At 44.9% G+C, this 27,748-nt stretch overlaps 1 protein-coding gene across 3 annotated transcripts in view; it reads right to left on the reverse strand.

The window, feature by feature from the left end:
• Positions 1-27,223, reverse strand: part of ccdc57 (coiled-coil domain containing 57) — a 36,727-nt gene extending 9,504 nt beyond the window's left edge. Inside the window, exons 1-17 of one of the 3 annotated variants that reach the window (XM_014179804.2) lie at positions 27,115-27,223; positions 26,577-26,838; positions 26,280-26,411; positions 19,102-19,210; positions 14,436-14,537; positions 14,089-14,246; positions 13,914-13,988; positions 13,596-13,796; positions 12,698-12,856; positions 12,332-12,494; positions 9,885-9,995; positions 3,134-3,401; positions 2,291-2,494; positions 1,938-2,038; positions 1,559-1,759; positions 1,258-1,314; positions 392-662 (exon numbers count right to left, since the gene is read on the reverse strand). In XM_014179804.2, coding sequence (XP_014035279.2) covers positions 392-662; positions 1,258-1,314; positions 1,559-1,759; positions 1,938-2,038; positions 2,291-2,494; positions 3,134-3,401; positions 9,885-9,995; positions 12,332-12,494; positions 12,698-12,856; positions 13,596-13,796; positions 13,914-13,988; positions 14,089-14,246; positions 14,436-14,537; positions 19,102-19,210; positions 26,280-26,411; positions 26,577-26,836 — 2,572 coding nt within the window. In that variant the 5' untranslated portion in view covers positions 26,837-26,838; positions 27,115-27,223. Of the gene's footprint in view, positions 1-391; positions 663-1,257; positions 1,315-1,558; positions 1,760-1,937; positions 2,039-2,290; positions 2,495-3,133; positions 3,402-9,884; positions 9,996-12,331; positions 12,495-12,697; positions 12,857-13,595; positions 13,797-13,913; positions 13,989-14,088; positions 14,247-14,435; positions 14,538-19,101; positions 19,211-26,279; positions 26,412-26,576; positions 26,839-27,047 lie in introns of those variants that run through there. The other 2 variants (XM_014179805.2, XM_014179806.2) reach the window with 2 other exon arrangements.
• Between the last annotated feature and the right edge of the window lie 525 nt (positions 27,224-27,748).

Here is a 27,748-nt window from a genome sequence, read left to right on the forward strand (position 1 = left end):
CCTGCCCTACCCAACCATCCTTACCCTACCATCCCTACCCTAACCATTCCTACCCATCCCTCGCTCCCTCCCTACTCTAACCATCCTACCCTACCATACTTACCCTAATTGGAGTAAACTAAAGTGTTGTATCTTTTAATTCTCTGGTATGGTATTGTGAATGGCAATGCTGTTAGTATGTGTTTCTACAGTAGTGTCAGTCCAGAGGAGGTTGGTGGCACCTTCATTGGGGAGAACAGGCTCTTGGTAATGGCTGGAGTGGAATTAGTGGAATGGTATCAAACACATCAAACACATGGTTTCCATGTGTTTGATTCCATTCCATTAGCTCTGTTCCGGCCATTACTATGAGCCATTCTCCCCTCAGCAGCCTCCTGTGCGCCAGTCCTACCCTCCAGTCCAGCGTCGGTCAGTTGTGCCCGGAGCCTGTTGCCCATCTCAATCAGTTGCTGTTTGTCTCTGGTCAGACGGGCGATACACTGCACTGCTTGCTTCAGTTTGGAGTGAAGGAGACGGGCATTGAGAGGGGCACTGAGCTTACCCCCCTGTACCCCCCCACACCCTGGCCCGTACCCGCCTGCCCCACCAGGCCTCAGGCCCAGGGACAGCTGCTGTTGCCTCAAACACAGGTTTTCCTCCTGGAGCTGCCTCACCATTTCACTCTGGAGGGAGGAAGGGAGGGAGAGAGGGATAGGGAGAAAGATAGGTGTATATGGACCAGGGTTGTCATGATACCATTATCGCGATAATACAGTACCATATTTTCCATGGCAAAAACATGAAGGACACTAAACTCTTTAGTCCTTTAAAAACCTGCTTCATGTGAAATATTGTGTGCTAGAGTTTGAAAAATAAACAAATGTGATTCTGGGTGAAAACATAGGGCTGCTTGTTTCCAACATTAATTTGGACAAGTGGACACAACAGACACAGCAAAACCATGGAACATAGACTCACTGCAACGGTCAAGTTAAATAATATAAAAATACAAGTGCATCCCTTTCCCATGATCTAAGGGTGCCCTCTGGTTGAAAATCTTTTAGATTTTAATCATTTTTCATTTAGATTTTTAAGGTTAATCACATAATGATTTCGAGATACAAAAACGATACGATTATACATTTTGTTTTATACAAAATTATACATGTATTTTTCTTCAGGATTTAAAAAAATGATCAGGCAACGCCACATGGGGTCATAAGCCCTAGTTTGGGAACCACTGCTCTATGTCTTGTCATTCATTCTGAGACGGTTTACCTCTTCACAGACGATGGGATCCCTTCTGCTGGCGATGTCAATCTTCAGTGCAGATACCTGGTCACAACAAAAGTCTGTGTAATGGCAGTGCAAAGCCTGTTATAATAAGCTGACAAATACCCTGACCTCAAATGTCATTGTTACGAAAGTGATTTGTGGGCTATCTGACAGAGGATTCCAGTAATGTTGAACTAAAATGGCATTTTTTTTTTGGGCCATTTACACTCATTGTCTCCTGTCTTTGTTTGTTTAGGGTTGATTAAAAGTCTTAGGTTTGAGGCAAGCTGTCACTCGGCATTACCTGGTTGCCCAGGGCAACAGTTTCCAGGTTGTTGAGGATGCTTCCTTTCTGGTACTCCTCTTTCTCCCGCCTCACTTCTTCCAGCTCCATCTCCACGGCAACCAAACGCTGACGTAGTCCTCTCTCCTCAGACGACCAGCTCCTCTTCTGATTGGCTAGCTCCAGACGCAGCTCCTCCCCCTCCATCTGTTTGGTGTGGCACTGTGGGGAGAGAGAGCGAGAGTGAGAGAGAGAGAGAAAGAGAGATAAAAAGAGGGGGCTTGCGGGTGGACAATGACTACTAATACTGTTTTGAAATCCACCAACCATTGCCTGAATACAACAGTGCCTGCAGTTTAAATGACAGAAGGGCTGGATTTGGGATGGAGAGAGTCAGTACCTGTTTGGTGAGCGAGGCCAGAGCAGCCTCCAGGTGAGCAACCCTGACCTCCTGTTTCCTCAGAGCTGCTGTGTTGGCCACCTTCTCTACCCGCTGGCCACCTGCAGTAAACATTACATAGACAATGGCTATGAGTTTTATGTTGTTGTCGCTTTTTATATTTCAACACCAAGGCAAATTCCTATCATCATTGTTGAATGGAAAATAAAACTTATTTTAATTCTCAGCATAGCAGTAGACTGAAACAAGTAACCACCACTCTCAGATCTCTGGTCAGAACTTGGTGTGACAAGTGATACCATTACCTCTGTCCTAGTACCATTATATTGTATATTATTGAAATGTCGTCCTACCGATGGTCTCGTTGAGGGAGCGGATGTGGTTCTGGAGGTATGCGTTGTCGGGGGCGATGGGGATGAGTGTGGTTGCCGGGGTAACCGTGGCGGTGTTCTGGGGTCTGGTGGAGCACTCTAGCTGATCCTCTAAGCGCCTACACCTGGCCTTCAGTTCTGCTACCTCTTCTTCTAGAGCCTGGGTGTACTCTGGGGTACCTACCACTGACAAACAAACAAACAAACAAAAACACACACACACACACACACACACACACACACACACACATTTGTGTGACTGAGTTGTGATTATATTATATATATATATATTATATACCCTTCTCTATTTCCTAAAGGTTGAGGGTTATGCCTGCACAGCCAGTCCATTACTAGCTAGCTGTAACCGTAACCATAAAAACTCATATTACACTTTAACTTAATGTTGACATTAATACACTCCTTACAGGTCTGCAGTCGGCTGTGTGACGGGTTAGTGTCTACACCTGCTGACAGCTGTTGGTCTGGGCTTTGAGCTAGTTAGGGGCCAGCAGGATGATGGGGGTAGTGATGGTGATAGGGTGCTTTTAAGGCTCTGGTAGGGTGCGGGTGTTTCTTGTGGTGGGAGGTGAATGGATGGGGGCTAGGGATGTATGGGGTTAGGGATGCACGCATAGTAGATCTGTTTGTGGTGCAGGTGGGAAGGGGTGTCGGTGTGAGCCAACACAGAGTAAGCAGTGAGACATGCTGGTGCTGACACTTGTTGGCCTGGTGCTTTAGGGAACTGTCAACAGGTTGGGGTTGAGGTGTGGGTGGATCCAGGACTGTCTGGGGCTTCTAGGGTTTGTGAGTAAATAGTGTTTATACCTGCCAGGCTGGGCTGTGCAGCGCTGTCAGTTGGCTTGGCTGAGCTCTGTGTTGGAAGCTGGGGTAGAGGTCCTTTAGGGATCTGGGTGGAGGTGTCAGGGGGTCCTGGAGGATGAGAAGGCTGGCTGAGATCCTCCATGTCCCTCCTCATCTGGGCTATGACAGCCCTCAGACTGCTGTTCTGCTGCTGCAGCCGATGGATCTCGTCAGATGGCAGCTCTCCTACAGAGACACCACCACCAGGTCTGTGGCCCTGCAGTGCAGATAGCTAGACAGACATAGAGAAATAAATAAACGCGCACACACACAGAGACATGAACAAACGCATGCGCGCACACAAACACTCATATATGCACATACACACGCACGCACACTCACTCACATAAATAAACACAGATGCATACACAATCATATCTGGCTGTGAGCAGTTTCAACCAATGACCACTAGATGGAGGTAAGGTTCTGATTGTAGTTTTTGGCTAATGGCGGGCAAACATTTGAACCATCATATATATCATAGTTTTTTATCTTCAAAACATACTTCAGCGCACGCACTGTTAACTCAAAACCTGTGACCATGCCAACAGATGCCTCACAAGTCCTCAACTGGCAGCTTCATTAAATAGTACCTGCAAAACACCAGTCTCAACGTCAACAGTGAAGAGGCGACTCTGGGATGCTGGCCTTCTAGGCAGAGTTCCTCTGTCGAGTGTCTGTGTTCTTTTACCCATCTTAGGCTTTTCTTTTTATTGGTCAGTCTGATATGGCTTTTTCTTTGCAACTCTGCCTAGAAGGCCAGCATCCCGGAGTCGTCTCTTCACTGTTGACGTTGAGACTGGTGTTATGCGGGTACTATTTAATGAAGCTGCCAGTTGAGGACTTGTGAGGCATCTGTTTTTCAAACTAGACACTCTAATGTACTTGTCCTCTTGCTCAGTTGTGCACCGGGACCTCCCACTCCTCTTTCTATTCTGGTTAGAGCCAGTTTGCGCTGTTCTGTGAAGGGAGTAGTACACAGTGTTGTTCGAGATCTTCAGTTTCTTGGAAATTTCTCGCATGGAATAGCCTTCATTTCTCAGAACAAGAATAAACTGACGAGTTTCAGAAGAAAGGTCTTTGTTTCTGGACAGTTTTGACCAGTAATCGAACCCACAAATGCTGATGCTCCAGATACTCAACTAGTCTAAAGAAGGCCAGTTTTATTGCTTCTTTAATCAAAACAACAGTTTCAGCTGTGCTAACATAATTTCAAAAGGGTTTTCTAATGATCAATTAGCCTTTGATAATGATAAACTTGGATTAGCTAACACAACGTGCCATTGGAACACAGGAGTGATGGTTGCTGATAATGGGCCTCTGTACGCCTATGTAGATATTCCATTAAAAATCAGCTGTTTCCAGCTACAATTGTCATTTACAACATTAACAATGTCTACACCGTATTTCTGATCAATTTGATGTTATTTTAATGGAAAAAAAATGTGCTTTTCTTTCAAAAACAAGGACATTTCTAAGTGACTCCAAACTTTTGAACGGTAGTGTATATAACCAATACCTTCAAATTAAAATCAATTATGAGACTAGCCCAGGACTACTGTATTGTATATTATGGTTGATGGTATGAAGTATTCCTTCTAAAAGGGAAAGTGCCCTTGATAAAACACCAAAATAAAGTACACCACTTTGACAGATGATACGACCGGTACGACTGAGTGAAAAATGATACTCAGATTCTGCTTATTAACAATTCAAAATGGGGTAGCAACCTTTTCAGGAAGCCATAAACACCAGACCTTTGGCCCTGGGCCAATAGGGTGTCCCGTTTCAGACACTCTATATACACAGTCGGTAGGAATCGGCCCTAACTATTGATCCAGAGTCAGATACGGTTCCATCATCTTGATGGTTAAGGCTCGGATAGAATATGAGTTACGGATAGGATGGACTGATCCTAGATCTGTCATTAGAGACAACTTCTACCTACTCTCGCTCCCTCTGCAGAAACACCCAACAAGCATGCGGCACAGTCTTCAGGCTATATGGGTACCAAAGATTAACGTAGAGTGACATTCTGTCAGTACTAAAATGCGCAGGTGGCATTTATTGAGATGACTCATGTACTAGAGGCAGCTCTGCAGGGTCGTCACTAGCTAGCACAGCTACAAAGTCATCAAATCTGATTTTAAACCTAACCCTAACCACACTGCTAAACTTATGCCTAACCCCATCTAGTGGAAATCGCTCAGCTATGCCTACAGGGCAAGATTCATACCAATAAACGTCAACCTGCCTAAAATGCAGCGATGAGAGTTTAAATTAGTCTTCCGTGATCAAAATGTGAAAAATGTGTCGAGGAGGCCTGAAATTAGATCATCTGTGGCTGTAGTAGGTTTTCAACAAACAACAAACTATCAGTTTGACAAAAAGTAAACTTTGTCACAGTCTCCCCCTACATCCATGTATCTGACGACACTACTGTACATTAGATGGGTCTCTTTTCCACCACCATCAAGTTGATAGATACAGGAGATCCTTGAAGGCTGGTATGTGAGGATGACATGGTCACGATGATATAATTTACAGGGCGTATGGATGTCAGATGTATATAACGCAGTAGCGTGGAACACGGTAGCGGTTAGCTTCATAAACTCAGCAACATTCCTCTGTTGGTTCAATGGCTGGAATGGAATGGAATCAACGGAACAGAGTCAAACATGTTGTTTGCATGTGTTTGATGTGTTTGGTACCATTCCATTGATTCCATTCCAGCCATTACAATGATCCGTCCTCTTATCGCTCCTCCCACCAGCCTCCATTGATGTGTAGTTATACTGTAACTGTCTGCAAACTCAGTGATGTTTGTGAAAGGCCCTTTGAAAAGCCATTTGTCCCTCAGATATCTAGGTCCAATAAGCTGACAAAGGATAGCCACTCTTGGGAACTAAATGAAAGTTCAAGTTCATACCCAACACATTTTGGCATTAAAGCCTTGCACAGGGTGCAGGGTAAGTGCCATAGAGCACACAAAGACAGGCATGTTTGTCAGGCAGACAGCCAATATGAAAGAGCATCAGACCACTTGGGCTGCTCAAGGAAAGGGCACCTCCTAAAAAAGGCTGTGGACAGGACCAGAGCCCCCCTCTAGGAATGGAGGGGCATCATGAGGGTAGAGATAAGACTCAAGTGTGTGTGTGTGTGTGTGTGTGTGTGTGTGTGTGTGTGTGTGTGTGTGTGTGTGTGTGTGTGTGTGTGTGTGTGCGTGTGTGTGCGTGTGTATGCGTGTTGTTGTGAGCAAGAGTTCGTTTGATGGAATGGGAGAAGGCGCTTTAGATAAGAGAGGAATCTGGGCATTGAAGAAAGCCAAGTAGTGAACAATGGAGAATGGAAAACAGAACAGTAGAACCTTTGAATAAAGGAATAATAAACTATTGAATGGAGAACAGAGAAAGTATTAACTAATAGAAAACAGAAAATAATGAATGAAAGAAATCTGTATAACAAATGTTTTCTGAGGTCAAAATTAGGGTACTATTTCTGGAGTACACCCTGAAAAAGGGCCCCTTTGAAGAAGAGGAAGAGTAGGACAAATAAAGGAGAAGAGGGTCCAGTATCCGATTAAGTTCAGACCAGGAAGCTCAGTAGCACCAGGCCAGGAGAGGAGGGTATAAACTAGAGGTCGACCGATTAATCGGCATGGCCGATTAATTAGGGACGATTTCAAGGTTTTATAGCAATCGGTAATCGGCATTTTTTTTTAGATGCCGATTATGGCCGATTACATTGCATTCCATGGGGAAACTGCGTGGCAGGCTGACCACCTGTTACGAGAGTGCAGCAAGGAGCTACGGTAAGTTGCTAGCTAGCATTAAACTTATCTTATAAAAAACAGTCAATCTTCACATAATCACTAGTTAACTACACATGGTTGATGCTATTACTAGGTTAACTAGCTTGTCCTGCGTTGCATATAATCAATGCGGTGCCTGTTAATTTGTCATCAAATCACAGCCTACTTCACCAAACGGGTGATGATTTAACAAAAGCACAATCGTTGCACGAATGTACCTAACCATAAACATCAATGCCTTTCTTAAAATCAATACACAGAAGTATATTTTTTTAAACCTGCATATTTAGTTAAAAGAAATTCATGTTAGCAGGAAATATTAACTAGGGAAATTGTGTCACTTCTCTTGCGTTCATTGCACGCAGAGTCAGGGTATATGCAACAGTTTGGGCCGCCTGGCTCGTTGCGAACTAATTTGCCAGAATTGTACATAATTATGACAATGTTAAGACATAACATTGAAGGTTGTGTAATGTAACAGCAATATTTAGACTTAGGGTTGCCACCCATTCGATAAAATATGGAATGGTTCCGTATTTCACTGAAAGAATGAACGTTTTGTTTTCAAAATGATAGTTCCCATAGGGGTTTAATGGCCTGTGCCATTAAACCCCTACAACTCATCCAGAACGCCGCAGCCCGTCTGGTGTTCAACCTTCCCAAGTTCTCTCACGTCACCCCGCTCCTCCGCACACTCCACTGGCTTCCAGTTGAAGCTCACATCTGCTACAAGACCATGGTGCTTGCCCACGGAGCTGTGAGGGGAACGGCACCTCCGTACTTTCAGGCTTTGATCAGTCCCTACACCCAAAGAAGGGCACTGCGTTCATCCACCTCTGGCCTGCTCGCGTCCCTACCTCTGCGGAAGCACAGTCCCCGCTCAGCCCAGTCAAAACTGTTCGCTGCTCTGGCACCCCAATGGTGGAACAAGCTCCCCCACGACGCCAGGACAGCGGAGTCAATCACCACCTTCCGGAGACACCTGAAACCCCACCTCTTTAAGGAATACCTGGGATAGGATATAGTAATCCTTCTAACCCCCCCCCCCAAATAAAGATATAGATGTACTATTGTAAAGTGGTTGTTCCACTGGATATCATAAATCCACCCATTTGTAAGTCGCTCTGGATAAGAGCGTCTGCTAAATGACGTAAATGTAATGACCAAAGGCTCGTATTTCTGTGTTTATTATATTATAATTAAGTCTATGATTTGATAGAGCAGTCTGACTGAGCGGTGGTAGGCAGCAGCAGGCTCGTAAGAATGAATTCAAACTTTACTGCGTTTGCCAGCAGCTCTTAGTAATGCTTGAATGCACAGCGCTGTTTATGACTTCAAGCCTCTCAACTCCTGAGATTAGGCTGGCAATACTAAAGTGCCTATTAGAACATCCAATAGTCAAATGTATATGAAATACAAATGGTATAGAGAGAAATAGTCGACACGTCATAATTCCTATAATATCTACAACCTAAAACTTCTTAACTGGGAATATTGAAGAACTGGGAATATTGAACCACCAGCTTTCATATGTTCTGAGCAAGGAACTTAAACGTCAGCTTTTTTACATGGCACATATTGCACTTTTACTTTCTTCCCCAACACTGTGTTTTTGCATTATTTAAACCAAATTGAGCATGTTTCAATATTTATTTGAGACGAAATAGATTTTATTTATGTATTATATTAAGTTAAAATAAAAGTGTTCATTCAGTATTGTTGTAATTGTCATTATTATATATATATACACATATATATATACACACACACACACACACACACACACACACACACACACACACACACACACACACACACACACACACACACACACACACGCATATAAAAATTGGCCGCTTAATCGGTATTGGCTTTTTTTTGGTCCTCCAATAATAGGTATCAGTATCGGTGGTGAAAAATCAGAAATCGGTCGACCTCTAGTTTAAACCAGATAAGCCGTATAACTTTGGCAATTAATCAAATGGATAGAGTCCAGTGTCAACAGCCACATGCTTTGGTAATAGGGGTGGTGTTGACAGGAGCCGAGGGCTGTTTAAAGGCTACCACTCCTGGCCTGGTAACAGCTTATTTTCTCTGTCTCTATTTCTCTGTGTCTGTCTCCCATAGTCTATCACTCTCCCCCCACTCCTGGCAGTCTGCCCTTATGATCAGTGGTTTGGCTGTTGTCTGATAGCTTGGTCAGAACGTGAAAGCGTAAGGGTGGCTGTAGTCTGTTGGAGTGGTATAAGGGCTGTCAGAATGTGAGAGAGAGGGTGCAGCCATTCCGTCAGAAGGCTGCACTATTTAAAGACCTTTACATGCTCAAGACTAACCACCAGCCTGGAGACAGGGGTGAGGGGATACCGTATCAGTCATGCCCCCCCCAAAATCCATCTCTCACACCCAAACTCCACTCCTCACCATGCTTCCGCCTATCGCCCTAGTCCCTTTCTCTCACTATCCAGGACACATGTGGGGCTCCTGCTGTTCTTCAGAATAGCTGTGGTAACATCACTCAAGGGCTAGGGTTTCTTGGGTAAAGTCAGTTCCTTCCCCTTCTTACCCCCCCCACACACACTCTAGTTCCCCACAGTACTGTAGTCTAACACCCTACTCCAACTCCCACTACAAGTGGGACTCAAGTGCTATTTTTAGAATAGCTGTTGTAACAACACTGGTTTGTGGGGTGAAGGGGTTAGTAACACTGAACATTTCTCTTTTGCACACAGAAATAGAGCCGCAGTAGGACATCTAGGTATTATTATCATCTCTTTCTGTCTCTCTCATAACAGGCCTGTCCTGTCACTGTAACCCATCACTCTCACCTTTAACTTTGTGGCAAGTAGTTACAGCTCCAACATGATTGGACGACATCCCTCCCCTGTGTTTTAGTTGGTCTCTCACCTGTTCTCTGATTGGCAGACCCAGGGCCTGGTCTCTCTCCTTGGTAACAGTGTGCAGTAGTACCGCCATGTCCTGTAGTTCTCTCTCCTTCTCTCTCAGCTCTGCACTAGCCTGAGGTCAACAGGAAATACAGAATCACAATGAACTGATGATGAGGAGAGGCCTCTACTGATCTTGACCATATCTTTCCACCTTGACTTGCACTGGTATATGGGCTCACTGGTATTATACAGTGGTGAAAAGTACTTAATAAAAATACTTTAAAGTACTACCTAAGTCATTTTTTTTAGTATCTGTACTTTACTATTTATACACTGCTCAAAAAAATAAAGGGGACACTTAACAACACAATGTAACTCCAAGTCAATCACACTTCTGTGAAATCAAACTGTCCACTTAGGAAGCAACACTGATTGACAATACATTTCACATGCTGTTGTGCAAATGGAATAGACAACAGGTGGAAATTATAGGCAATTAGCAAGACACCCCCAATAAAGGAGTGGTTCTGCAGGTGGGGACCACAGACCACTTCTCAGTTCCTATGCTTCCTGGCTGATGTTTTGGTCACTTTTGAATGCTGGCGGTGCTTTCACTCTAGTGGTAGCATGAGACGGAGTCTACAACCCACACAAGTGGCTCAGGTAGTGCAGCTCATCCAGGATGGCACATCAATGCGAGCTGTGGCAAGAAGGTTTGCTGTGTCTGTCAGCGTAGTGTCCAGAGCATGGAGGCGCTACCAGGAGACAGGCCAGTACATCAGGAGACGTGGAGGAGGCTGTAGGAGGGCAACAACCCAGCAGCAGGACCGCTACCTCCGCCTTTGTGCAAGGAGGAGCGGGAGAAGCACTGCCAGAGCCCTGCAAAATGACCTCCAGCAGGCCACAAATGTGCATGTGTCTGCTCAAACGGACAGAAACAGACTCCATGAGGGTGGTATGAGGGCCCGACGTCCACAGGTGGGGGTTGTGCTTACAGCCCAACACCGTGCAGGACGTTTGGCATTTGCCAGAGAACACCAAGATTGGCAAATTCGCCACTGGCGCCCTGTGCTCTTCACAGATGAAAGCAGGTTCACACTGAGTACGTGACAGACGTGACAGTCTGGAGACGCCGTGGAGAACGTTCTGCTGCCTGCAACATCCTCCAGCATGACCGGTTTGGCGGTGGGTCAGTCATGGTGTGGGGTGGCATTTCTTTGGGGGGGCCGCACAGCCCTCCATGTGCTCGCCAAAGGTAGCCTGACTGCCATTAGGTACCGAGATGAGATCCTCAGACCCCTTGTGAGAACATATGCTAGTGCGGTTGGCCCTGGGTTCCTCCTAATGCAAGACAATGCTAGACCTCATGTGGCTGGAGTGTGTCAGCAGTTCCTGCAAGAGGAAGGCATTGATGCTATGGACTGGCCCGCCCGTTCCCCAGACCTGAATCCAATTGAGCACATCTGGGACATCATGTCTCGCACCATCCACCAACGTCACGTTGCACCACAGACTGTCCAGGAGTTGGCGGATGCTTTAGTCCAGGTCTGGGAGGAGATCCCTCAGGAGACCATCCGCCACCTCATCAGGAGCATGCCCAGGCGTCGTAGGGAGGTCATACAGGCACGTGGAGGCCACACACACTACTGAGCCTCATTTTGACTTGTTTTAAGGACATTACACCAAAGTTGGATCAGCCTGTAGTGTGGTTTTCCACTTTAATGTTGAGTGTGACTCCAAATCCAGACCGCCATGGGTTGATAAATTGGATTTCCATTGATTATTTTTGTGTGATTTTGTTGTCAGCACATTCAACTATGTAAAGAAAAAAGTATTTAATAAGATTATTTCTTTCATTCAGATCTAGGATGTGTTGTTTAAGTGTTCCCTTTATTTTTTTGAGCAGTATATTTTTGACAACTTTTACTTTAGTACATTCCTAAAGAAAATGATGTACTTTTTACTCCATACATTTTCCCTGACACCCAAAAGTACTCGTTACATTTTGAATGGCTAGCAGGACAGGATAATGCTCAAATTCAAGCACTTAAGTGAATATCCCTGGTCATCCCTATTGCCTCTGATCTGACGGACTCACTAAACACAAATGCTTTGTTTGTAAATGATGTCTGAGTGTTGGAGGGTGGCCCTGGCTATCGGTAATTAAAAAACAAGAACATTGTACCGTCTGGTTTGCTAAATATAAGGAATTTGAAATTATTTATACTTTTAATACTTATATATTAGCAATTACATTTACTTTTGATCCTTAAGTATATTTAAAAGCAAATACCTTTTAAACTTTCTCAAGTAGTATTTTACTGGGTGACTTTCACTTTTACTTCGAGTCATTTTCTTTTAAGGTATCTTTACTTTTACTCAAGTATGACATTTGGGTACTTTTTCCACCACGGGTACTATATACCCGTATATGAGTACACCTGTATGAGGAATGGAGAGTCTCACCTGGTCTCTGGCCTGTGTCAGGCCCTGTATTAACTCTTCACTGTGAAGGTAATGTTCAGTCTTGTTGTCTTCGCAGCGTCTCTGCCACTCCAGCTCCACCTGGATTCTTCTCTGCTCTAGAGCTTTCTCTCGCTCCACACCCACAAACAGCTGCTGCTTGTACCTGGGATACACATGCAAGCAAGCACGCTCTCACACACGTGCACACACACACACACACACACACACACACACACACACACACACACACACACACACACACACACACACACACACACACACACACACGCACACAGTGTTAACACCTGAGACATACACACATATACAAATAACCCTTTCACCTGCAAAAAAGACACACAAACCAACCTTTCCGTCTCCCCTCTGCTCCGATCAAGTTCGGTCCGTAATTTGCTTTCTATCTCCTGCAGGGCTAGCAGCTCTGTGTCCTTAAAAACCGTCTCCTTAGAGATCTGAGTGATGTACGTGTCCCAGCCACTACGAGTCGTCTCCAGCTCCATACGAAGCCTTCACAACACAATAACACACAGGTTGAAGTTGTTGTACCAAAACAACACCAAAATGTTCACCTCCTTTTATTAAGAATACCTTTAACATCCTGGAGGTGAGCCATGAATCTATTCAGTGTTGTTGTGTTACAAAATGGTAGCTGTGTTTTGCAGCAACAGGAAAGGTGAATTATTACGTGGATTATAATGAATGTACATTTTTGTAGGGGTTGATTTCAAAGTGGAAATTACAGACTTCAAAAGCCTTTTTAGACCTCAAATACACTACAAGTTTAGAATTTCCTACATTGCAGGAAAGTTCTCCTGCAACAGGGTGATCAAATTAAGATCCTACACCTGTATATTTTCACTGTATATTGTAAAGAGTAATTTATGAACAAAGTGTGATGATGTGATATGATTTCTAAATGTTCTGTGTGTTTCATCCCTTTAAGAGAGCGCCTCGGAGGCTCTTTTTCCTTTCACACATTGTTACATAATCACTGCTTCCTGACAGACAGCTTCAGAGTAATGTATGCCACACACTGTCTCACACACTCCCTCTCACTCACTGAGCATGTGCAAACATTGTGATCATCCAGGGCTTTGGACCAGAGACACACACTCAAATAAAGCACACACACACATACACACACACACACACACACACACACACACACACACACACACACACACACACACACACACACACACACACACACACACACACACACACACACACACACACAGTGTTTCACCTGTCTATCTGTTGATCTCTCTCTCGCAGTGTGTCCTCGTGGTCTCTCTGGGTCCTGTGTGTGTGTGTTGCCATGGCGTCCAGTTTTGACTGTAGCTGACCGGTATGTGTCTCCGCCTGTCGTAGCTGTTCTCTGTGAGCTTCCCGTAAGGCATCCAGCTGAGCCTCTCTCTCACGCACTCCCCGGTCCAATTGCTCATGCCTATAGATGAAAACATCAAAAGACTCACCATTAGACTACCATTAGTCTAGGACTGCTGCTGATATGCTGGTAGTTTGTCTTTGCGGTCTTCTGTTGAATTTGTACAGTAGGACGCACTTCTTTTTGTAGACTTCCTCCTCTCTCTTCCTCTTGGTCTGTAGAGCTTTTAGTTTGTCCACTAGCTCCTTTATCCTGAGAAATGACAATCACATTTTATCTAAGACATGGGAAATTATGGGAAATAACGTTGGCATGAATAATTCTAAGTCAACGTGGTAGGACACACACACACCTTGCGTCCTTGACGGCAGTGATGTCCTTTATCTCCCAGTGTCTGTGCTGTAGCTGTGTGTGTGTGTGCTGACAGAGATCCTCTGAGGCCTTCAGGGCCTCCACAGCCTGAGCCTGGGCCTGGGAGTGGACCTCTGTTTCCTTAGAGAGCAGCTTCACCTGGGGAGAGGCACACACACACATAAAGTATCAGCACATATCTTCCCATCCTTCTCAGCAGTTTTACCTAAGGTAGGTACACACACACACACACACACACACACACACACACACACACACACACACACACACACACACACACACACACACACACACACACACACACACACACACACACCTGCTCCTTACCCTGAGTTCGTGAGACAGGACCACAGCTCTCATCTCATCCATCCTCAGGTTGAACTCGTGCTCTCTCTGCCTCATCTCATTATCAAAGTCTGTCATCATCTCCTGAACATGTGAGGGATAGAGAGGATGATGAATTCCTGATGAAGCTTCCAAATATCCCAGACAGACATCCCTGAAAGGTATATTTCCAGCTGACCTATTCCAGACGCCATACACAGAGCCAAAACTAGCAGACAAGCCAGCCTCATTCATCACAGCAGACGTTAGCACCTTCTCTCCTTACGTTACAGATTTGGGTGGGGCCGTGGGGGTTATCACACACACACACACACAAATTCACACACACACACAAATTCACACACACACACACACACACACACACATACAGTGCTGCTCAAAGGGGGGTATTCTCTCTAGAGATCGAGTGACACAGCGAAGAGCCAGGACAACAGCCAGCAGCAGGACACGCTGCATGCCACAGAGTTTAGACTGAAATACCACACTCACACAAGTATGCTCAAACACAAACACAAACATGTACACATAAAAACACACACAGAGGTTTAGCAGGCAGTTGGTATAGCATTAGTATTTTAATAGGATCCCCAAGGCAGCAGATACTCTTCCTGGGGTCCAAACAGAGATAAAACATCACAACAAAACATTGTGCATTATACAAATATACATTGCTCCATTATTACATAATAATCATGTGTGAGTGTGGAGTGTATGTGTCTCTTCACAGTCTGCGTTGTGCCGTGAGGTGTTGTTTGATCTAAAACATTTTTACTGCTAGCTTGAGGTTAAAGAGTTCCATGTAGTCATGGCTCTATATAGTACTGTGCATTTCCTAGCCTCTGTTTTGGACTTAGGGACTGTGAAGAGACCTCTGGTGGCATGTCTCGTGGGGTATGTATGAGTGACTGAGCTGTGTGTTAACCGATTGAACAGACGGTTTGGTATTTTTAACACGTCAATACCTATCACAAAGACCAGTAGTGATGCAGTCAATCTCTCCTCTACTTTGAGCCAGGAGAGGTTGATATGCATGCTGTATAAATTAGCCCTCCGTGTACATTGCTCTGACATTGCTCTGTTCTGAGCCAACTGTAATTTGCCTATATACTTCATTGCAGCATTTGACCATGTCAGCTTACAATCTAGTGTTACACCAAGCAGTTTAGTTTTGTCAACTTGGTCAATCGCCACATTATTCATTACTAGATTTAGATGAGGTTTAGGGTTTCACGAATGTTTGTCCCAAATACAATGCTTTTAGTTTTTATATATATAAAAACTAATAAAAAATGCAAATTAATTACTTTAAAAAATCATACAATGTGATTTTCTGGATTTTTGTTTTAGATTCCGTCTCTCACAGTTGAAGTGTACCTATGATAAAAATTACAGACTTCTACATGCTTTGTAAGTAGGAAAACCTGCAAAATTGGCAGTGTATCAAATACTTGTTCTCCCCGCTGTGTGTGTGTGTATATATATATATATATATATCTGCTCAAAAAAATAAAGGGAACACTTAAACAACACATCCTAGATCTGAATGAAAGAAATAATCTTATTAAATACTTTTTTCTTTACATAGTTGAATGTGCTGACAACAAAATCACACAAAAATAATCAATGGAAATCCAATTTATCAACCCATGGAGGTCTGGATTTGGAGTCACACTCAAAATTAAAGTGGAAAACCACACTACAGGCTGATCCAACTTTGATGTAGTGTCCTTAAAACAAGTCAAAATGAGGCTCAGTAGTGTGTGTGGCCTCCACGTGCCTGTATGACCTCCCTACAATGCCTGGGCATGCTCCTGATGAGGTGGCGGATGGTCTCCTGAGGGATCTCCTCCCAGACCTGGACTAAAGCATCCGCCAACTCCTGGACAGTCTGTGGTGCAACGTGCCGTTGGTGGATGGAGCGAGACATGATGTCCCAGATGTGCTCAATTGGATTCAGGTCTGGAGAACGAGCGGGCCAGTCCATAGCATCAATGCCTTCCTCAAGCAGGAACTGCTGACACACTCCAGCCACATGAGGTCTAGCATTGTCTTGCATTAGGAGGAACCCAGGGCCAACCGCACCAGCATATGGTCTCACAAGGGGTCTGAGGATCTCATCTCGGTACCTAATGGCAGTCAGGCTACCTCTGGCGAGCACATGGAGGGCTGTGCGGCCCCCCAAAGAAATGCCACCCCACACCATGACTGACCCACCGCCAAACCGGTCATGCTGGAGGATGTTGCAGGCAGCAGAACGTTCTCCACGGCGTCTCCAGACTCTGTCACGTCTGTCACGTACTCAGTGTGAACCTGCTTTCATCTGTGAAGAGCACAGGGCGCCAGTGGCGAATTTGCCAATCTTGGTGTTCTCTGGCAAATGCCAAACGTCCTGCACGGTGTTGGGCTGTAAGCACAACCCCCACCTGTGGACGTCAGGCCCTCATACCACCCTCATGGAGTCTGTTTCTGACCGTTTGAGCAGACACATGCACATTTGTGGCCTGCTGGAGGTCATTTTGCAGGGCTCTGGCAGTGCTCCTCCTGCTCCTCCTTGCACAAAGGCGGAGGTAGCGGTCCTGCTGCTGGGTTGTTGCCCTCCTACGGCCTCCTCCACGTCTCCTGATGTACTGGCCTGTCTCCTGGTAGCGCCTCCATGCTCTGGACACTACGCTGACAGACACAGCAAACCTTCTTGCCACAGCTCGCATTGATGTGCCATCCTGGATGAGCTGCACTACCTGAGCCACTTGTGTGGGTTGTAGACTCCGTCTCATGCTACCTCTAGAGTGAAAGCACCGCCAGCATTCAAAAGTGACCAAAACATCAGCCAGGAAGCATAGGAACTGAGAAGTGGTCTGTGGTCCCCACCTGCAGAACCACTCCTTTATTGGGGGTGTCTTGCTAATTGCCTATAATTTCCACCTGTTGTCTATTCCATTTGCACAACACCATGTGAAATGTATTGTCAATCAGTGTTGCTTCCTAAGTGGACAGTTTGATTTCACAGAAGTGTGATTGACTTGGAGTTACATTGTGTTGTTTAAGTGTTCCCTTTATTTTTTTGAGCAGTGTATAGATATATATATTGTGGCAAAGAAGGGGGGCGAGTGATAAATGGCAGATATGTGAGGGCAGAACTAATAAACGGGCTCTGCCGATCAGTAAAATGGCCACCCCGATCAGAACTACAGATCACAAAATGTCCGACTGCCAAAACTACAATTCCCAGAAGCAAGGGGAACCCACAGAAGGTGGAGCCGACCCACAGATAAAAGGTCAAGAAAAACCAGGAAGAGAGAGAGAGGGCGGGAAGGATCTATGAACCATAGAGAAAGAGACAATCTACATTGGCTGGATATACCGTGTACGAGCTGGACTGTTTTGGACTTACCTGTTGGCGTTTAGACCTGGACCTACCGAGAACCAGATTTGTGTACCGAACCCTGCTATCCTTGACCTTACCTGCGGCCTGGGTGGACCAGGACAGCGAAACAAACACTACAGGTACTGTCATGTTCGAAAGAACTTTCATTCTGGGCTGACTTTGGTGACAGTTTCCCACTTAATTTGTGACAAACACTCCTAACTTTGAAGAGGTTTGCCACAATATATATATATATATATATATATAGGACTAGCTTATTACTAGCAACACATTCTAAAACTGACTACAGCTATTTGTTAAGGGTTGCAGTGATTTCACTTCCTGTGGTAGCTGACGTGTATAATGTTTAGTCATCTGCGTACATAGATTCACACAGGCTTTATTCAACGCTAGTAGGTCAATAGTAAAAAAAATTAGAACAGTTGAGGGCCGAGACAGCTGCCTTGAGGAACACCACACTCTACCTGGTTAATGTTAGAGGCTTCCATTAAAGAAAACACTGACTGTGTTCTATTAGATAGGTAGCTCTCAATCCACAATATGGCAGAGGATGTAAAGCCATAACAGATAACTTTTTTCAGCAACAGATTATGATCGACAATATCAAGTCTAGCAATACAGCTCCCACAATCTTCTTATCAATTTCCAATCATCAGTCATTTGTCTCAGTGCCGTACATGTTGAGTGCCCTTCCCTATAAGAATCCTGAAAATCTGTTGTTAATCTGTTTACAGTGAAAGAACATTGTATCTGGTCAAACACAATCTTTTCCAAAAGTTTACTAAGGGCTGGTCTAATGGTGATTTACTATTTTAATCAGGGTAGATTAACTGCTTTTTTGTCCAGACTGTAATTGTAGAGATATCGCCCATCTGGCTGATCTGGTTTAAATGTCTTGTCTGCATGTGGTTTCCACAGGGAAAGGCCACTCTTCTGTTAAAATTAGAGAAGAGTGGCCTACCACTGCACCCTCCCACTTCCCTTATATTTTTTATTTTATTTAACCTTTATTTAACTAGGCAAGTCAGTTAAGAACAAATTCTTATTTACAATGACGGCCTACCCCGGCCAAACCTTAACCCGGACGACGCTGGGCCAATTGTGCGCCGCCCTATGGGACTCCCAATCACGGCCGGTTGTGATACTGACCCTGGTTAGATTCCAGGCTGTAGTGACGTCTCTAGCACTGAGATGCAGCACCATAGACCGCTGCACCACTTGGGAGCCCCATAAAAAAGCCCCTTGCCAAGTGTGTGTGTGTACCTGCTTCTGTAGAGCCAGCTCTCCCTCCACCTCCTGGACCCTGCGTTGGAGATCTCGTTTCATCCCTTCGTACTCCGCTCTCTGCTTCTGAAGGTCCCCAGCCTGACCGCTGAGTCACAGAAAGATGACACACACACACACAGTCACACACCAGACCCTGAAGCCATCATGACATTGGCAAATACACACACACAGGATGCAAAAGCCATCATGGCATCAGGAAATACACAGACACCAGTCACTGAAACCACCACACTAGATTACCTCTCAAAGTTGAGAACACAGAGGTACCATGGAGAGGACTTCACATATTTCAGGCTAAGTGTTTTGCCTGCTATGAGGCTAAAAGAGTTACACAGTTCAAATCACTTACATTTTAGTCATTCAGTAGACACTCTTATCCAGAGCGACTTAAGAGTAGTGATTGCATACATTTGAATACTTATTTCGTACTGGTCCCCTGTGGGAATCGAACCCACAACGCTGATGTTGCAAGCGCCATGCTCTACCAACTGAGCTACACTGGAACCGAGTATGCAAAGAGCCACATACTGTAGTGAAATAATAGTAAAAGCTTAATAATAATTCAAATGTAAATTTACAGCCTACAATATAAACCGTGCACTAAATGCCATATACAGTGACTTCAGAAAGTATTCACACTCATTTACTTTTTCCACATTTTATTGTATTACAGCCTGAATTTAAAATTAATTCAATTGAGATTTTTGGTCTCTGGCCTACACACAATACCCAAAAATGTCAAAGTGGAATTATGTTTTTTCAACCAAAATGTTTTACTAATGAATTACAAATGAAAAGCTGAAATGTCTTGAGTCCATAAGTATTCAACCCCTTTGTTATGGCAAACATAAATAAGTTCAGGAGTAAAAATGTGCTTAACAAGTCAGATAATAAGTTGCATGGAATTACTCTGTGTGCAATAATAGTGTTTAACATGATTTTTTAATGACTACCTCATCTCTGTACCCCACACATACAGATAAATGTAAGGTCCCTCAGCTGAGCAGTGAATTTCATACCCAGATTCAACCACAAAGACCAGAGAGATTTTCCAATGCCTCGCAAAGAAGGGCACCTATTGGTACATGAAGAAAATAAATGTCAAAAAATAAACCAGACATTGAATATCCCTTTGAGCATGGTGAAGCTATTAATTACACTTTGGAAGGTGTATCAATACAAACATTCATAACAAAAATACAGGTGTCCTTCCGAACTCAGTTGCCGGAGAAGAAGGAAACCGCTCTGGGATTTCACCATGAGGCCAATGGTGACTTTAAAACAGTTACTGAGTTTAATGGCTGTAATAGGAGAAAACTGAGGATGGATCTACAAAGGCATTGTAGATACTCCATAATACTAACGTAATTGACAGAGTGAAAAGAAGGAATCCTGTAGAGAATAAAAATATTCCAGCCTCCCGAGTGGCGCAGCGGTCTATGGCACTGCATCGCTGTTCTAGAGGCGTCACTACAGACCCAGGTTCAATCCCAGCCTGTGTCGTGACCGGGAGACCCATGAGGTGGCGCGCAATTGGCCCAGCGTCGTCTGGGTTAGGGGAGGGTTTGACTGGCCGGGATGTCCTTGTCCCACTGCGCTCTAGCGGCTCCTTGTGGCGGGCCTGGCGCATGCATGCCGACTTCGGTCGCCTGTTGTACAGTGTTTTCTCCAACACATTGGTGCAGATGGCTTCAGGGTAAGCGAGCAGTGCGGCTTGGCGGGGTCGTGTTTCGGGGGACGCATGGCTCTCGACCTTTACCTCTCCCGTATGGGAGTTGCAGCGATGGGACAAGACTGTAACTACTAATTGGATATCATGAAAAAGGGGTAAAAAGTACAAAAAAAGTATAAATATTCCAAAACATGCATCCTGTTTGCAATAAGGCACTAAAGTAATACTTTGCTAAAAAATGAACTTTTTGTCCTGAATACAAAGTGTTATGTTTGGGGCAAATACAACACATCACTGAGTTCCACTCTTCATATTTTCAAGAATGGTGGTGGATAATAACAAATAATGTTATTATTACCATGTTATTGGTATGCTTGTCATCGGCAAGTAATAGGGAGTTTTTTATGATAAAAATAAATGGAATAGAGCCAAGCACAGGCAAAATCATAGAGGAATACATGGTTGACTCGGCTTTCCAACAGACACTGGGAGACAAATTCACCTTTCAGCAAGACAATAATCTAAAACGCAAGGCCAAATATACCAAGACGACATTGAATGTTCTTTAGTGGCCTAGTTACAGTTTTGACTTAAATCTGCTTGAAAATCTATGGCAAGACTTGAAAATGGCTGTCTAGCAATGATCAACAACCAACTTGACAGAGCTTAAAGGTGTGCAAAACTCTTAAGAGACTTACCCAGCAAGACTCACAGCTGTAATCACTGCCAAATGTGATTCTAACATGTATTGACTCAGGGTTGTGAATACTTATGTAAATTTGATATTTCTGTATTTAAATTAGAGGTCGACCGATTAATCGGAATGGCCGATTAATTGGGGCCGATTTCAAGTTTTCATAACAATCGGTAATCGGTATTTTTGGCCACCGATTCGCAGATTTTTTTTTAACACTTTTATTTAACTAGGCAAGTCAGATTAAGAACACATTCTTATTTTCAATGACGGCCTAGGAACGGTGGGTTAACTGCCTTGTTCAGGGGCAGAACAACAGATTTTTACCTTGTCACCTCGGGGATTCGTTTTTGCAACCTTCCGGTTACTAGTCCAACGCTCTAACCACCTGCCTTACATTGCACTCCACGAGGAGCATGCGTGGCAGGCTGACTACCTGTTATGCTAGGGCAGCAAGAAGCCAAGGTAAGTTGCTAGCTAGCATTAAACTTATCTTAACCTTCGCTCCAACCTTCGCTCTCTCTCTCCCGCTACTCTCTCCTCTTCCATCCTATCATCTCTTCCCTCTGCTCAAACCTTCTCCAACCTATCTCCTGATACTGCCTCCTCAACCCTCCTCTCCTCCCTTTCTGCATCCTTTGATTTTCTCTGTCCCCTATCCTCCAGGCCTGCTCGGTCCTCCCCTCCTGCTCCGTGGCTCGACGACTCACTACGAGCTCACAGAGCAGGGCTTCGGGCAGCCGAGCGGAAATGGAGGAAAACTCGCCTCCCTGCGGACCTGGCATCCTTTCACTCCCTCCTCTCTACATTCTCCTCTTCTGTCTCTGCTGCTAAAGCCACTTTCTACCACTCTAAATTCCAAGCATCTGCCTCTAACCCTAGGAAGCTCTTTGCTACCTTCTCCTCCCTCCTGAATCCTCCTCCCCCTCCCCCCCTCCTCCCTCTCTGCGGATGACTTCGTCAACCATTTTGAAAAGAAGGTTGACGATATCCGATCCTCGTTTGCTAAGTCAAACGACACCGCTGGTCCTGCTCACACTGCCCTACCCTGTGCTTTGACCTCTTTCTCCCCTCTCTCTCCAGATGAAATCTCGCGTCTTGTGACGGCAGGCCGCCCAACAACCTGCCCACTTGACCCTATCCCCTCCTCTCTTCTCCAGACCATTTCCGTAGACCTTCTCCCCTACCTCACCTCGCTCATCAACTCATCCTTGACCGCTGGCTACGTCCCTTCCGTCTTCAAGAGAGCGAGAGTTGCACCCCTTCTGAAAAAAACCTACACTCGATCCCTCCGATGTCAACAACTACAGACCAGTATCCCTTCTTTCTTTTCTCTCCAAAACTCTTGAACGTGCCGTCCTTGGCCAGCTCTCCTGCTATCTCTCTCAGAATGACCTTCTTGATCCTAATCAGTCAGGTTTCAAGACTGGGCATTCAACTGAGACTGCTCTTCTCTGTGTCACAGAGGCTCTCCGCACTGCTAAAGCTAACTCTCTCTCCTCTGCTCTCATCCTTCTAGACCTATCTGCTGCCTTTGATACTGTGAACCATCAGATCCTCCTCTCCACCCTCTCCGAGTTGGGCATCTCCGGCGCGGCCCACGCTTGGATTGCGTCCTACCTGACAGGTCGCTCCTACCAGGTGGCGTGGCGAGAATCTGTCTCCGCACCATGCGCTCTCACCACTGGTGTCCCCCAGGGCTCTGTTCTAGGCCCTCTCCTATTCTCGCTATACACCAAGTCACTTGGCTCGGTCATATCCTCACATGGTCTCTCCTATCATTGCTATGCAGACGACACACAATTAATCTTCTCCTTTCCCCCTTCTGATAACCAGGCGGCGAATCGCATCTCTGCATGTCTGTCAGACATATCAGTGTGGATGACGGATCACCACCTCAAGCTGAACCTCGGCAAGACGGAGCTGCTCTTCCTCACGGGGAAGGACTGCCCGTTCCATGATCTCGCCATCACGGTTGACAACTCCCTTGTGTCCTCCTCCCAGAGTGCTAAGAACCTTGGCGTGATCCTGGACAACACCCTGTCGTTCTCCACTAACATCAAGGCGGTGACCCGATCCTGTAGGTTCATGCTCTACAACATTCGCAGAGTACGACCCTGCCTCACACAGGAAGCGGCGCAGGTCCTAATCCAGGCACTTGTCATCTCCCGTCTGGATTACTGCAACTCGCTGTTGGCTGGGCTCCCTGCCTGTGCCATTAAACCCCTACAACTCATCCAGAACGCCGCAGCCCGTCTGGTGTTCAACCTTCCCAAGTTCTCTCACGTCACCCCGCTCCTCCGCTCTCTCCACTGGCTTCCAGTTGAAGCTCGCATCCGCTACAAGACCATGGTGATTGCCTACGGAGCTGTGAAGGGAACGGCACCTCCATACCTTCAGGCTCTGATCAGGCCCTACACCCAAACAAGGGCACTGCGTTCATCCACCTCTGGCCTGCTGGCCCCCTACCTCTGAGGAAGCACAGTTCCCGCTCAGCCCAGTCAAAACTGTTTGCTGCTCTGGCACCCCAATGGTGGAACAAGCTCCCTCACGACGCCAGGACAGCGGAGTCAATCACCACCTTCCGGAGACACCTGAAACCCCACCTCTTTAAGGAATACCTAGGATAGGATAAAGTAATCCTTCTAACCCCCCCTTAAAAGATTTAGATGCACTATTGTAAAGTGGTTGTTCCACTGGATATCATAAGGTGAATGCACCAATTTGTAAGTCGCTCTGGATAAGAGCGTCTGCTAAATGACTTAAATGTAATGTAATGTAATGTTAACATAATCACTAGTTAACTACACATGGTTGATGATATTACTAGTTTATCTAATGTGTCCTGCGTTGCATATAATCGATGCGGTGCCTGTTAATTTCTCATCGAATCACAGCCTACTTCGACAAACGGGTGACGATTTAACATGCGCATTTGCGAAAAAAGCACTGTCGTTGCACCAATGTACCTAACCATAAACATCAATGCCTTTCTTTAAAATCAATACACAAGTATATATTTTTAAACCTGCATATTTAGTTAATATTGCCTGCTAACATGAATTTCTTATAACTAGGGGAGTTGTGTCACTTCTCTTGCGTTCCGTACAAGCAGTCAGGGTATATACAGCAGTTTGGGCCGCCTGGCTCATTGCGAACTGTGAAGTCCATTTATTCCTAACAAAGGCCGTAATTAATTAGCCATAATTGTACATAATTATGACATAACATTGAAGGTTGTGCAATGTAACAGGAATATTTAGACTTAGGGATGCCACCTGTTGGATAAAATACGGAACGGTTCCGTATTTCACTGAAATAATAAACGTTTCGTTTTCGAAATGATAGTTTCCGGATTAGACCATATTAATGACCAAAGGCTCGTATTTCTGTGTGTTATGTTATAGTTAAGTCTATGATTTGATATTTGATAGAGCAGTCTGACTGAGCGATGGTAGGCAGCAGCAGGCTCGTAAGCATTAATTCAAACAGCCCCTTCGTGCGTTTGCCAGCAGCTCTTCGCAATTCTTCAAGCATTGCGCTGTTTATGACTTCAAGCCTATCAACCCCCGAGATTAGGCTGGTGTAACCCATGTGAAATGGCTAGCTAGTTAGCCAGGTGCGCGCTAATAGCGTTTCAAACGTCACTCGCTCTGAGACATGGGAGTGGTTGTTCCCCTTGCTCTACATGGGTAACGCTGCTTCGAGGGTGACTGTTGTCGATGTGTTCCTGGTTCGAGCCCAGGTAGGAGCGAGGAGAGGGACGGAAGCTATACTGTTACACTGGCAATACTAAAGTGCCTATAAGAACATCCAATAGTCAAAGGTATATGAAGTACAAATCGTATAGAGAGAAATAGTCCTATAATTCCTATAATAACTACAACCTAAAACTTCTTACCTGGGAATATTGAAGACTCATGTCAAAAGGAACCACCAGCTTTCATATGTTCTCATGTTCTGAGCAAGGAACTTAAACGTTAGCTTTTTTACATGGCACATATTGCACATTTACTTTCTTCTCCAACACTTTGTTTTTGCATTATTTAAACCAAATTGAACATGTTTCATTATTTATTTGAGGCTAAATTGATAGTATTTATGTATTATATTAAGTTCAAATAAGTGTTAATTCAGTATTGTTGTAATTGTCATTATTACAAATAAATAAATAAAATAAAAATCGGCCGATTAATCGGTATCCGCTTTTTTTGGGCCCTCCAATAATCGGTATCGGCGTTGAAAAATCATAATCGGTCGACCTCTAATTGAAATTTCAATAAATTTGCCAAATTTACTAAAAACATGTTTGGCTTTGTAATTATGGGGTATTGTGTGTAGATGGGTAAGGAAAAAAACACAATCCAATTTGAATTCAGGCTGTAACACAACAAAATGTGGAATAAATCAAGGGGTATGAATACTTTCTGAAGGCACTGTAAATCCGCATGCAAGTTCCCTACTGGGTCCTCCTGTCTAAATATAACCCATACAGATGGGCCTGGTGAGTTACAGTGGGGATAAATGTGGGGCTGGGGCATCATGTAATGTGTACAACAATCTAGGGTACTCATCAGCCTTAATAGACATCTTTGTTTGAGACCAGCATTCTTCTCTCGTTAGGCTGTCCTCTAACTACAGTCAGTCAGTGACAATTACTGGGAAACAGTGTGGGATAAGAAGCCCCCCCAAGAGCTTTGTTTGTGTGAGTCTTTTGAATTGGAATAAAATTGGGGCAACCATCCCACCTGTACCCCACTCCCCTGCCCTTAACCCCACCCCACTCACCTCTGGAGCCTCTCTAGCTGCAGCCTGTGTTCGGCAGCTCTTTGCTGGCTGTGTCTCACCTCCCTTGCCTCACTCTCCCTCTCCTCCTGCAGCTTGGCTATCTGGATACGTAACTGACTCAACTCCTCCTGCCTTCAATAAGGAAAGTCACATGTTAAAGCTAGAATAGTCCTCTCAGTGACAATAGTCAATGTTTTCCAGGGGGTCATGGGATACATAACAAATAATACAACATTACTCTCTCTCACACACAATGTTAAAAGGGGTTTATAAAATGCATTTGATTGAATGATTGACCTGGCAGTTTCTATGGTCTGTGCGTGGGCTGCCATGGCGTCATATCTCTCCAGCTCTCTGTCTCTCTCCTCCAGCACCGCCAGGTTAAAGCAGAAGTCCTCCCTGAGCTGCTGGAAGCGTTGCCTGAGGAGAGAGAGCTGTTCCTGGGCATCACGGAGGGACAGATCCTGCTGCTGGACCCGTAGGGTCTGGAGCTCCTTCCACTCTTTCTCCTTACATGCCAACTGGGTGTCCAGGTCAGCTCCATCATTAGCCTGCATGGCTAGAGAACACACACACATCAAAGTCTAGAGGGTCAATGCACATACTGCATCGTGAAAACACATTACATGACACACACACAATTTCCCGAAATGAAAGCAGACGTTGCTCGCTAGGTAACGCGTTAGCTCGTACGTAGCTTACTTTAGCTAACGTTACATTACCGTTAGGAGGGCTAAACTAGCAGCTGGTTTTCTAACGCTAACGTACCTCGGCAGCATGCAACTAACTAATGTCGCTCTTAGATGAAAGAGTTGTTTAGCTATAGATGTATTACCGATTGCATTGAACACTTTGTTAAAAATGCTAATTTGACTTCTCCCGCTCTCTTTTGTGAATTGGCATGTTTCTATGGAAACCCCAGCGTTGTCCGTCTGTGTAATTCGTCCGTGTAGAAAATGTGTTTGTGAAGAACGAAAAGTAAAGTATTGCCCACAATGACGAACAAAAAACACTGCAAAATGTTCTAATAAAAATGTTTATATACAAACTTGTTTAGGTCTTTAATGGGTTTAGATGACTTTATCAAATAGCTGCTATGGCCCTCTTCTATGCAGGCACATGAGAAAACATGATGTGCATTGCTGTGTAATGTAATGTATTGTTATAACAAATGTATGCAAAGCATTCACCATACTTGGATAGAGATAGAGACTGATCAAACGAGGTTTCTCATTGACAGCCAGTCAGAGAAGTTATGTGCTTCTACCATGCAGAGAGACAAAGGAAGCTGATGACAGAGGAAACCAATACAGCTGCCTAGAACTCACCGGACTCACCTGGCACCACTCACCTGACCTACTCTACCTGCCTGTGGTCACATGCGTCATCATGACTACACCTCTTCCTCCAAACAGAGGTCACTCTCATCAGCTATCTCTTTTCTCTCTCATTCTCTCACTCACACACTC

The sequence above is a fragment of the Salmo salar genome, chromosome ssa28 (assembly GCF_905237065.1).
Source record: "Salmo salar chromosome ssa28, Ssal_v3.1, whole genome shotgun sequence".
In the NCBI taxonomy this organism is placed as follows: domain Eukaryota; kingdom Metazoa; phylum Chordata; class Actinopteri; order Salmoniformes; family Salmonidae; genus Salmo; species Salmo salar.